The sequence below is a fragment of the Meleagris gallopavo genome, chromosome 17 (assembly GCF_000146605.3).
Source record: "Meleagris gallopavo isolate NT-WF06-2002-E0010 breed Aviagen turkey brand Nicholas breeding stock chromosome 17, Turkey_5.1, whole genome shotgun sequence".
Classification (NCBI taxonomy): Eukaryota; Metazoa; Chordata; class Aves; order Galliformes; family Phasianidae; genus Meleagris; species Meleagris gallopavo.
The window spans coordinates 161,116-173,867 of NC_015027.2; the positions used below are offsets into that span (position 1 = coordinate 161,116).

At 35.9% G+C, this 12,752-nt stretch overlaps 2 protein-coding genes across 4 annotated transcripts in view; one reads left to right on the top strand and one right to left on the bottom strand.

The window, feature by feature from the left end:
• SERPIND1 (serpin family D member 1) overlaps nucleotides 1–3,629 on the bottom strand; it is an 8,471-nt gene extending 4,842 nt beyond the window's left edge. For 2 of the 3 annotated variants that reach the window (XM_003210846.2, XM_010719952.3), the window contains exons 1-2: nucleotides 3,522–3,629; nucleotides 768–1,632 (exon numbers count right to left, since the gene is read on the bottom strand). In XM_003210846.2, the coding sequence (XP_003210894.1) occupies nucleotides 768–1,623 (856 nt within the window). In that variant the 5' untranslated portion in view covers nucleotides 1,624–1,632; nucleotides 3,522–3,629. Of the gene's footprint in view, nucleotides 1–767; nucleotides 1,633–3,179; nucleotides 3,202–3,521 lie in introns of those variants that run through there. The other variant, XM_010719951.3, reaches the window with a different exon arrangement.
• Nucleotides 1–12,752, top strand: part of PI4KA (phosphatidylinositol 4-kinase alpha) — a 56,835-nt gene that overhangs the window by 26,170 nt on the left and 17,913 nt on the right. The window contains exons 20-30 of the mRNA XM_010719953.3: nucleotides 4,965–5,073; nucleotides 5,497–5,633; nucleotides 6,573–6,706; nucleotides 7,712–7,794; nucleotides 8,045–8,115; nucleotides 8,214–8,338; nucleotides 8,740–8,821; nucleotides 9,411–9,494; nucleotides 9,715–9,804; nucleotides 10,809–10,928; nucleotides 11,974–12,066. Coding sequence (XP_010718255.1) covers nucleotides 4,965–5,073; nucleotides 5,497–5,633; nucleotides 6,573–6,706; nucleotides 7,712–7,794; nucleotides 8,045–8,115; nucleotides 8,214–8,338; nucleotides 8,740–8,821; nucleotides 9,411–9,494; nucleotides 9,715–9,804; nucleotides 10,809–10,928; nucleotides 11,974–12,066 — 1,128 coding nt within the window. The remainder of the gene's footprint in view (nucleotides 1–4,964; nucleotides 5,074–5,496; nucleotides 5,634–6,572; nucleotides 6,707–7,711; nucleotides 7,795–8,044; nucleotides 8,116–8,213; nucleotides 8,339–8,739; nucleotides 8,822–9,410; nucleotides 9,495–9,714; nucleotides 9,805–10,808; nucleotides 10,929–11,973; nucleotides 12,067–12,752) is intronic.

Consider the following 12,752-nt stretch of genomic DNA (forward strand, 5'->3'; position numbering starts at 1 on the left):
AATAGTGAACTTTCAACTGTAGGCAAATAGCCAGAGTTGAAAATCTTACCAGGGACTCACAACTGAAGTGTAAAGAAATTGAAAATAAGAATTAATATTAAGAGAATATTGTGTGTGTATATATATATTTATTTCTAATTGTTCAGCCTATAGTGAAGCATATAGGAGCTCATAGCAGCAGACAGGCCATGCTGAATTTCTGAAACACTCCAAATAGTGAATGTCTTCTTATTTTAATTTTAGAAGAATGTTTTGATTTTTGTCTATAGCTCTCTGGATAGACTCATTGACAAAAATCACACTCTGATCACTTAAAAATGTACTTTTAGAAGGTCTTTATAATCATTCTTTGAATCCATCGTACTTCAGAAATGTTAAACGTTTTAACTAAAATCAAGCTCTGCAATTTCAGTGAAGTCGATAACCTGAAGTAGGACTGAATCTGACTAGTACTTGCATGTAAAGTACTTCCTGACCACCCAAGACTCATGCTTTTCATACAGAGCCCGTGCTTTCTGAGGCTACTCTGCATTCATGTGTTGATTTTTTTTTTAGTCTCACTTTTAGACTATAAGCATTTGTCTATAACAAGTTCTTACTGTTCTACTACAGTATGCACTAATTTCAGGGCATAAGTAGAATATCGATGTGCTACAAAGACATGCAAACTAAGGGGTTAATAATAGAGACTGAGTGTTCTTGTTGAGAGAATCAGTTGTCTATTTTGAGCTATAGAATCTATTTAAGTTTAGTCTGGGATGACTTACCTTTGAAGTAAAGACAGTTAAGAATCATCATAAGAGTTGTAGGGTTTACATTCACAAGAGCTTCCTTTATTAATCCTTTGGTCAACTTCAGGATGCGTTCGTTGGTTTTGGTTATGAAGTTAGGATCTGAAAAATCAGCTGGTTGGGCATCAGCGAAGTAGTATGTTTTCATGTTGTTTCTGAAATCATTCAAAATAGAAAAGTCCTTACGAATATAAAGATCGTTGACAGACCTCAGAGTATAACCAAAATTGCGCCTGAAAAGCCGATGAGTGAGTTTCCGAAAAAGGTTGTGGACAGTCATGAGCTCATATTTGGTGCTGGCATTAATGAAGTCTTCAAAGCCGAGAACAGATAATACTTCCTGCTGAGTTTGACCCTTCAGACCCAGGGAAATCATAGCCATTGCAGTGGAAATACCAACAGGAGCCATGAGAATATTGTCGGAGGAGTTGGCTTTGTCTGCTACACTCCGATAAAGGTTGAAGCCAAAGTTTGCATTGAGGATATTAAGACGCTGAATTCTGGTTTTGCCTTGGAAAAGTTCCAGAATATTTCCTTGCTGAATTTCAGAAACTATGTGTGGAGCTGCGTCAATAACGTCACTGTAGTCGTCTTCACCCAATATCTTGTCAAGATCTAGATAATCCTCTTCCTCCTCCTCTTCAGGAATCAAGTCATTGGTGATAGTATTTTCTCTGTGGAACTCCAGTGGTAGGTCTGGCATATCATAGGTTCCATTTTCATGTGTATGTGCATCCTTGAGGCTTTCAAAATGGTCACTGAAGTCCTTGATTCCACAAAATGTGGAGGTTATGATGACAACCAAGGCAAGCAAACGAAATAGGAACTTCATTCTGAAAATCTGGAAGACAACAAAGTTGAAAGAAAGAGGGTAATTGAATTTTAATTGTGTGTTCCAGAATTTTAGGTCTTCAGTGGATTCTGTAGACCATGAAGTCTGTAGTTACTTTATTCAACAGTATTTATCTATCTTAAGTAGATAGATAAATCTGTTTTACTCGTATAACCATTTTTGCTTACATAATGTCTCTATCCTGCTGGATAATTGGTTGAACTTCTCCTGCTTAAGTAATAGTTATTGATATATCTCAGTGATAACAAATTCATTGCCTGAAATATACTGATCTCTTTATGTGTAAAATACAGTTGCTTAAAAAGTTGACTAACTGCGTTACTAAAAATACAAGTTAAAGAGAAGTTGAAAGATCTGAGCTGGGTAGGAGGAGGGACTGGGGATCCACTGAAGGAGCTCACCAGAAGACATTTATCTGCACTGCATGCCATTAGTGGGACTGCAGTGTGTAAAGTGCTTAAATGTTCATGCTGGCCTGTTTGTTGTCTTGTGTGTTACTCCATGAGTGTGCTCACGTTTTACAACTGTGGTACAACTATCTGCCTCTTCTGTTTGGATTCTTGGTTCTGTTTCTTATTTAGTTGTATTTAGTTTCAGTTTACTTTTATGCAGCGCTGCACAGTATGTAGTGTTGTCTATTTTCTTCATGATGTGAAGTCCTATAAGTTCCTGCTTGCAACTGTTCTTCCAGTCTTAGTATTATCCTGATGATAGATTCCTAAGTTCACTTACTGTATCTGTGAATATATTTAAGCAGAACCTGATTTTTATTTTTTTTTTTCTCCCCAAAAAAGAGTTTGGTCTCTTGTTTGTCTCTTGAGCAGTGCGCTGCTGCGTTTTTGTTTGTTTTTTTTTGGAGGGAGGGGGGTCATGATGTCAAAATCAAGAACTAATTCTAGGTACGTAATTTGAAGTTAATCCATCAGCCTCACTCATCTGACAAGAAGTAGGTCTGAGAGACTTTTCACCATAATTCTGACTTGCAGTAATTACAGTGATCTTAAAAAAAGGTATGAAAAAGTTTAATTTCTTCCTGCCGTAGTCAAAGACCAATGCATGAGCATTCGATAACTCTGTCAGGTGACACTGTAAAATGGGTGTCTGAATGCCAGGGTCTTGATTTTTTTTTTTTTGACAATTATTCTTTAGAAAGTTATTTGGTGACTTTATAAATAATCAACTTCAATTCATAGCACTTGCTTTGAATAAAGGAAAATAACCACAAAGATTTATAATATAGGAAAAAATGTTGAATATGACGAAAGTAGAATTTTACAAAGAGGTTGATTAAAATGTTTTGCAAATTAGCAAATAGACCAAGGAGCTGTAGAAGTAAAATACATAAATGCACAAATTTGTAAAACATTATTTGCAGCACTTTTCAGGCTCGTAGCAGGACTGAAGTAACTAAGCAAAGACTTAATTTTCTGAACTCTCCCCTGAAAGTAATTAGCTTGAAATCTTAAAACAGGATGATTATCTCATATAAAAAATGAATTGTTTTTACAACGATGAAGGATCACTAGAAGATTTACATTGTGATTAAAGGACTTGAGTCAGGAGTACTCATTTCTTCATAAATTCATCTTTCTTTCTTTCTTTTTTAATTTTCCCCACCTGCAGAAGAGAAAAAGATGATTTTTTTTTCTCTCTCAGCTGAGTCCAAAGTACTCTCTTTGTCCAGTAACTACTGAAAAATATTTTCTGCTTTTGCCATACAATAATTTGCTGTCAATGTTTCCCAACTTAACATTCTCATCTTCACTAAAGATTAATCAATGCTCACCTCCACCTATACAAGCATTCCTCTACTCCGCAATATACATGCATTTGATTCAGATCTACCTAAAATAACAAAGGATGTGAATGAGGCTTACCTTTAAGTCACAGTATGGAAAAGATGTGTTGAACAGCTCAAGTGAGGGGAATGGCAAGTTTTAAATCTGAACTTTGGTGCTAGTTTTTTGTATATCTCCCAAAGTAAACATTTTCTAAACCAAACACTGCTGAACTTACTTCGTCAGCCAAAATCCCTCCCTTGCCTAGTGATCTCTGCTGGATTGCTTTGTTTGTTGTTTGTTGAACTACTTTTATGGCTTTGCAGGTACTTGCTCATGTTTGAGGAAAATCTTTGAGCAAAAATCAGTGTGTATGTAAAATTTCACAGTCAAGCACGCTCGTAAACTTGGCTGAGTAAGACTAGTAGAAACCACGTCACTGCTGTTTTGTGCTGAGATGGGGTTATGCTATTATTTGTATGTCACCTCGAATGTGGTTGAGGCTACTTCTGTCACTGTGCCTCTGGTGCAGACATTTGCTGTCAACTCAGCAGTGCTGTTGACCAGCTAGGGCTCGGGTTAATTTTACTGCAGTATAGGAATTTTTAGTTGTTTTAATGACAGACTGCCTTATGATCTATAAATATGACTCGAATTAGCTTTATGTAAGGTTTTACTGAAGTCCTGTGTTTTCATACCACAATGGAATTATTTTACAGTTAAGAATAAATCTCTTCAGGATAGATTAGATACACTTCTGAAAATGAAGCCTACAGTAATAATATCTGGTCATATTAGATCAAGTTCACAGTTTAGTTAAGCTTTCCTTTATTTTTTTTTTTTTAATGCTTTCTGTGCTGCTAACAATTTTAGGGTAAAAGACTGCTAGGTTTCTATGTAAATTTGTAAGAATTCCACATCGTTTTGTTGTCTGAGAGTATAAACTGCTCCAGTGGTAGCAGCTGTCTGTGAAAAGGCTATCAGACAGCTTGAATAGATGTGCTGAGAATGATGTTCCTTTACTTGCTTGTTTAGATAGTAAATTCTCCAGGACTGATGTCATTATGTGTGTGGGCGAAAACAATAAAAGATCCCCAACTGGAGCCTCAGTGTATTTCCACAAATCCAATAAACAATAGCAACCAGAATTATGTTTGACTAATGTTTTGATTTTGAGTTCCTCTGTGCTAAAACAAAGCTTAAAGGTGCTGTCTTTAGCTCACAGTTTGAAAGACCATGTGGTTTCTTCTTCTCTACAGTTGATGTATGCTAATATAAGGTATTCTTTGGATTACTGTATCAGTATGATGGTATTCTGTGTGAAACCACAGAAATTTAGTTTTAACGTTTTGAATTTGTGCTATTCTAAAAAAATAATTTTCTTCAGTATAACATTAGTAATGCTATATTAGTTTCTTCAGGTGACAAAAGATATTCCCTTTGTAAGTCATAATAGGTGGAAGTACAGAAGTTGATTTATTCATATGGAATTAGATTACGGTAATTGCCACCATTTTCTTATTTTATTTTTTTCTCTGTTAGCTCACTAGACGTTTGCCACCCATCAAAGAAGCCAAGCCCAGATTGCAAAAGCTCTTCCGTGACTTCTGGTTGTATTCAGTGCTCATGGGATTTGCTGTGGAAGGATCAGGTAATGTAAATTTGAAGAGAAAAACATTGCTGCTTGTATTTAAACTTCTGATATGCAGATGAAAACTGTTCTATTTTGCTGTGAGATTCAGCACAGTACAACTTATCCTTGACAGGTACTTTTTTAAGTTAATAGAGCAATTATCTATAGCTTAGGTAACGTTGATCGCCAAGTTCCTGATGTGGAAAATCAAATGTATGGGGTACAAAGGGAAAAGAATTAGAAACTTATGTCTTTTGAAGTTTCATTTGGAATCACTTAAACGTGTGTGTTGTATTTGGAACATGAACCATTGTGTTTGTGTTGAAGAGCATAAAAAATTCATTTAAGGAAGTAGTGTAGAGCTTGATAATGCTGATTAACCTTGGGAGTATTAATACTGTTTTTTCTCCCTTGCTCCACTTTTCATTTTTTGTGTTTCAGGTCTCTGGCCAGAGGAATGGTATGAGGGTGTATGTGAAATTGCTACCAAGTCTCCATTACTCACATTTCCTAGCAAAGAACCACTCAGATCTGTTCTTCAGTACAATTCTGCCATGAAGAATGATACTGTGACTTCTGTAAGAATTTGTTTCTACTATTGCCTCAGTTCTTAATGTCTATCAACTGTTAACTGATTTATTAACCAAGAATTACCATGTATTTCAAAGGCAGAGTATGCATTTAACCTGCTTTCTCTTAGCAAAAATACCTTTTTTACACAGCTCTTTTGACAGCAGTATATAGAAATGTTTTAGATTGTTTTACTGTGTGTTAATATAGTATTTTAGACTGGCAGCTGTAATATTTTGATTAGCTGTAGAAATCAAGTCTTCGTGGAGATGGAAGCCTTTCAATAGTTTGTTTCATCCATTCTATATCAGAATGAGGCAAAACTTGAACTGTAGGGAGGAAAAAAAAAGAAACAGCTTTGGAAGAAAACAACGCATTCATTCTTTCTCCTTGTTCAAAGAAATGCATTTTAGTTGAACGTTCTTTTATTCTCTGGCACGGTACTAGTATACTCTCTCTAGTGTTTGCAGGGTAGATGTTTACGTGAAGGCCATTTATGGTAGCAGTGTATGGTGAATTGATTTCCAGCAGCATATAAGATGTCTCTGGATCCCAAACAATACAGAAGTCTGCATGTGCCTACGTACTTTATTCTGTGACATCATAGCAATGGTTCCACGAAGTTTCGGAAGCTGAACAATATTGGTACTGATTAAAATTACATTACGTTAATTAGAGGAATTGTATTTCTTCATGGTCTAATTGCATGGGAACTAGTAGTTATTTTAGCAAGGATCTTGACTCCAACATTCTATTTAATTCTGTATACTAAGAATCTGACTTGCTGTGTTAGAGCATGTTGGTCCTAGTCTGCATACAGAGGTATTCTGGCATATTATTTGTGAACATTAAAAAGTAAAAAAGACTAACAGCAAAAAGTGAATATTTTCAGAGCACAAACTAATATAGTTCTCCCACTTCACATAACTGCATGTATTCATCTCTAGGCTGAATTAAACGAACTGCGGAGTACCATAATAAATCTCTTGGATCCTCCTCCAGAAGTGTCAGCATTGATCAATAAGTTGGACTTTGCCATGTCTACTTATCTCCTTTCTGTTTACCGTTTGGAGTACATGAGGTATATACATATGTACTTTTCTTCTGATGATTTTTTAATTTTTTTTATGTTCGAGTCAGATTTGCCAGACACTGTGGCAAATGAGAATCAGTAATTTGAATCAAAATATCTGCACTGAAGATTCTGAGACTTAGAATTCATCTGTACAGAAATCATGGTAGGTAAAAGGATGTGATAATATAGCAGAGCCACAAAAATGAGAGCTCTTCTGTATAGGAATTAACAGAAGATGTACAAAAGGGTTCTTCATGGGAGCATCTTACAAGTATAACGTGTTTCCTGCACAGAGTTAAAGTTCCATCCTTGCATCGTAGGATTAAAATATCTGAAAAATAATCTATTCTGAGAGATTAATGTAGTGTAGATGCTGTGGAAAATGTGTTTTGTTGGTTTTTTTGTAGTGAGTGTTTTTTTGCCTCAATAGTGTGTGTTAGCTTGTACTAATGTGACTTACTGAATTTATGTATTTTATTTCTTTAGACATATATTCATTGCTGCTATGCAAACATTGTGTAGCTGAAAGCTGAGGTGAAAGTCTAGTAGTAAGGAAAGTAGGTAAAAACTTCCCCATCCTATTTTTACTTTGACAATATCTGACAATACATACAGTTTTTATCAAAAACATATTGGCTGTATTTTTAGAAACTTTTTTTTTGCTAAATGATAGTTCCATTGTACAAATTCAACACAGACAAAACCTATAGAAATATTGAAGATTGTATGTTTTTTAGAATTGTTTGTTTGCAATGCTTTTATAAGTGCATTATCATCAGGTTTCCCATTCCTAAGGTGTGAAAGTTGTTCTCTTGGTGGCAGACTTTTTTTTTTCCACTAACATTAGGGTCCACTTAGTTGAATGTAGAAACAAATGGAAGAATTGCATTTATTAGAAACTTAAAGTTGCTATGGAATGAATCATTACTATGTTTATGTGGTATGTAGCGTGTTGTTAGAGTATGTAGTTTTGTGTTGAAGATGTTTAAACAAAAACTCTTCCTCTCCTAGGGTACTGCGTTCAACTGATCAAGATCGCTTCCAAGTCATGTTTTGCTATTTTGAGGATAAAGCAATTCAAAAAGACAAATCTGGTAAGTTTACTAAGTTGAGATGCATGGAAGTTATCTACAGGCATGCAAAATTAAACCAAATCCAGCAATTAAAACAAAGAATGAACCTCATTCACAAGATTGCTTGTTGTTTTATCCTGGCCAAATATTCTGTCTTAGTTTTGAAACAGCTTGGTTCAGTGCTGGCTTGATAGACATGAATGCTTTTTAACTGTTGAGCATAAAGAAAACTCAGCTCTTATCAAACTTGTAACTTCTCTCAATTCTTCAGGAATGATGCAGTGTGTGATAGCTGTTGCTGATAAGGTGTTTGAAGCTTTCCTGACAATGATGGCTGATAAAGTAGGTAACACGGCCTCTAACTTTAAAATTAGTGTGGAAGTTCTTATTCATTTTAAGAGAATGTGCTTGACTTTATACTACTTTGGCATGTGTTTTAGCCTAAAACCAAGGAGAATGAAGAAGAGCTGGAGCGACATGCTCAGTTCTTACTGGTGAATTTTAACCACATTCACAAGAGGATCAGGAGAGTTGCAGACAAGTACTTATCTGGTCTGGTAGACAAGTGAGTATAGATTTTACTCTGCTGTTCTTCTCACATTGACTGCTTTGTGAATACTCACACAATTAAGGAAAACAAATGCGGATTTGGTGGCTGATAATTCTGCTGAAACATCACCTTGTAAGATAATAGGCGACAATATTTTTAATCCAGTCTCTTAAACTGTCTCTGCTTAGCATTCCTGTGGGTGGAGCAAAGCGCCCATGAAGTAACTGCAACATCTTTTTTGATGGAATAGCTTTACTTACCTTGCTTTTCAGAGAGCTTTCAAGCATGTATTAAGCCAGCTAGTTGTGAGCCAAGGCAAACTTTGTGATTTCTGTAGAGTATGAGTTTACCTAGCACTCTTTGAGGAGCTCCACTTCTTGATAAAATAATTTTCTTCCAATCCCGTCTTGCTCTAGATTTCCCCACTTGCTGTGGAGCGGAACTGTGCTGAAGACTATGCTTGACATTCTGCAGACATTATCACTGTCTCTTAGTGCGGTAAGTTTCTTTTATAATGGTGTAATGATGTTATTAGGAATACAAGATGCATGTTTTCTTTTATTTTTTTTATTTTTTTTACTTTCATAGAACTGAACGTTTTGCTTTGTTTTGCAGTTATGTGGCATTTCATTGTCCTTGAAAATTGTCAGATACTCAGAAAATCAAATTTAGTAGTAAAGGAAGCAGTATTAACCATTTTGGGTAATTTAACTATCTCATTTTGCATAAAAATTTGTTGATGGCTTGTTTTGTTTTTTTGAATGATAAAGGTTGTCAGCATATACAATTTCCAGTGTGTATCTTTTGTATTTAGTACCTATTACTAATCTGTAATACTTCAATTATTACCTGCTGGTATTTCTAAGGATGGAAATACTTTATTAAGTTTTATTTTCATGCTGAATTTCGAGGAAATTTTTGGAATTCTGGAATTACCTGTACTGAAAACCTTACTGGAATAAAAGCCATCTCTTAGAGCTGTTCAGGTTTACTCTGGGAGCAGTTATTTAGGAAGAGTGATGTCTGTAATATTCAAGTTAAGTGATGATGTATTTTATTTTGAGAACTGATTATTGTTTTTGATTAGGATATTCACAAGGACCAACCATACTATGACATTCCTGATGCTCCGTATAGAATAACTGTCCCTGACACACATGAAGCCAGAGAGGTAGGTGGCACTTGATTTATCAAACAACCAAATAATGCTTGGTTTTCTTTGTCTCAGATGTGAGTTACTCTGAACTACTCTAAAAGGACAGTAATTCTGTGGGTAAAGTTCTCTATTACTATCTGACACATCTTAGTACCCATGTTACTTACTACACCATTAAAGCCAGTGCTTCTTGTTCAGTATCCTGTAATTCATTGTTGTTGCTTTATTATTCTAGAGTATAGTCAAAGACTTTGCTGCACGCTGTGGGATGATTCTGCAAGAGGCAATGAAGTGGGCTCCTTCTGTTACAAAATCTCATCTACAGGTAATGAGCCTGTTCCTCATCTTGATCATTGTAGAACTTCAAAATTAGAATTAAGTTGTGTTGTTTTTTTACTTTCTCGGACTGTTCAAACTTCATTTTAAATTTTGTCTCACTAAAATTTCCCTTATTTTATTGCCAGAGAACAACTAGAATTGTTGCTTTGATCTATAAACTTGAGTATCTTTAACATGACAGGTTTGAAAACAGTTGATCATTCCAGACTTAATTCAGAGATAAAAACTTGTTATAATTCTCTGCCTCCCAAAGATTAGGTAGCTTAAAATACCAGCTGGACTGAAATGAGTAGTTAGGTTGTAAGTCTTATTTCTTGGGAGCATATATATATATTTTTTTCCATTCTTGCTGTTTATCTTTCAATTAAAGAAAAAAACATTACATATGAATCTATGGCAAACTGTAGATGTTAACTAAGCATGGATGTAGTAGATGCTTGCATATGGTAGAGTTGAGTAGAAAGTGGTAAAAACAAACAAAAAAACCCACTATCAACTTAGCAAAAACTTTTTATGATGTATTAATAAATAAAACACTTTATGTAAACAAGAAGTCTCACTACAGTTTAATGGAGTTCTCTTTTTGTTAACCCATTGCTAAGTAGCAGAAGAAGACATGCAGTCCTGATTAGACTAATGTTCTGACTACCCAGAGGTGAAAACAGAATTTCTGGGATGGCTCAAGACTGATCCAAAGCACTTTGTTTCATAGGGCTTTTTGTGAAAACTGATTCTATTTAAAAAGAATCTCAGATTTGAAGTGTTACCTTGTCCACGTAATCATTTTACAGAATGAAACAACTCTTTCTCTTTGCAAATTTAGGATGAGGCTTTTTTTGCTGGGGAGCAGTACCTACAAGAGGTAGACAGTCTACTTGTCCTCACATACATCTGAAATTAAGTTTTCTGCTGTCATACAATGTTAGCCTGTGAGCTGCCTTGTTTTGGAAAGCACAGTAGTTTTCTAACAAATGTTTTTTGATGCATCAGGAATACCTAAACAAACATCAGAACTGGGTATCAGGTTTGTCCCAGCACACAGGACTGGCTATGGCTACAGAAAGTGTTCTTCACTTTGCTGGCTACAACAGACAGAACACCACTTTAGGCGTGAGTATTTGCTTGTTTGTGTAGTTGTCATGTTAATTTTATAACATGAAGTTTAGCCAGATAATGTAGAGCCTCTAAATCGTATTTGACATAACATTTGAAAATTACTCAGATGTCTCATTTCTTTCCACCTGAAGTCAGAGTATCTTCCAGTCACACTATTGTTATGTAAGTTACTAAGAAATAAGCTGGTAACAAGCAAGAAAGTAAAACTGTATGTGTTTCCTCTAAAGAAACATTTAGGGATGGTTTTTGTTAATTTGAAAGTAGAATCTTTGTGTAAGGGCTGAAATGCTTTTTAGAATAGAATGCTCATTTGCTCTAATTCGTTATAGGTACATTCAAAATATGCTTTCATATTGTGTATTTCATTTCATTCAGTTTTATGCAGCTTGTCTTTTTCTTAAACATGTTTGATTCCTGAAGAAATCTGTTTTCTAGCAGCTGCTTTGAAACCGTCCTTATTCTAAGCTTTAGGAGGATTTTCTTTTGCATTCCCTCTTACTGTCATCCTTCTCGGTAATGCTAGTCACTACATGTAGATAGGATAAGCAGTTCCCCCAGGATGCAGGAATGCTGTGACGTAGTTCCCTGAAGAAGGAAAGTTTAAAAAAAACTTAGAATCAAGAGTGTGCTGGAAAAAACTTTAAAACTGCAAAGGAAATAATAGAAAAGGCTTCTTCACACTACTTGTTTTGATTGACTTGTCTACAGGTCAAGAACTGTATGGAAAAAAATAGAAGGATCGAGTGACAGAAAACTGTCAGATTATAGAATTTCATTACCTTTTTCATTCTTTTTTACCTTTCAAAAAGTGCATGTGTGTAAATTTTGAAAAATCTCAAATTGTATATGTGTAACTAATGCACATGTTGCTTGTTTCACATGTATCCGTTCTGGTACTTCTGTACCTCATAGTCCTGATACTATTCTGATTATAAGCACAAAGGAGACTAAGCTTAAAACGTAGGTAAAGGTGTGAAAGGAAAAAACATAAGTGATTAGATAAGAACAATATAAATAGCTGTATATGATTTGGTCATAGGCAACCCAGCTAACTGAAAGACCTACTTGTGTGAAGAAGGACTATTCCAACTTCATGGCTTCTCTTAATTTGCGTAACCGCTATGCAGGGGAGGTAAGTACACACTTTTATGCAGTGTGTGGAGTGTTCACCAGGTCTGGTGTCAGGCAAGAAGTCACAGTGTCCTAAATTATTCTGTGATTTTATGTTCTTTTAAGCATGGACTCTAAAGTTAAATTCCTTCAAGAAAGAAGAGTATAATTTTCCTAGGTTATTAAGCAGCTCTTTTGCTGTTAATCACAGAATCACAGAATGGCCCGTGTTGGAAGGAACCTTAAGAATCATGAAGCTCCAACCCCCTCCCGCCATAGGCAGAGCCACCAACCTTGACATTTAATACTAGACCAGGCTGCCCAGGGCCCCATCCAGTCTGGCCTTGAACACCTCCAGGGATGAACGAGGCACCAACAACTTCTCTGAGTAGCCTGTTCCAGAACCTCACTACTCTCACAGTAAAGAACTTCCCCCTGACATCCAACCTAAGTCTTCCCTCCCTCAACTTCAAACCATTTCCCCTTGTCCTGCTGTTGTCTACCCTTTCAAAGAGTTGATTCTCCCTCCTGTTCGTAGGCTCCCTTTAGGTACTGAAAGGCTGCAATGAGGTCACCCCTCAGCCTGCTCTTCTCCAGGCTGAACAAACCCAGTTCCCTCAGCCTGTCTTTGTAGGGGACGTGCTCCAGCCTCTCATCATCTTTGTGGCTCTCCTCTGGACCCTCTCCAACAGCTCCCTGTCTTTCTTG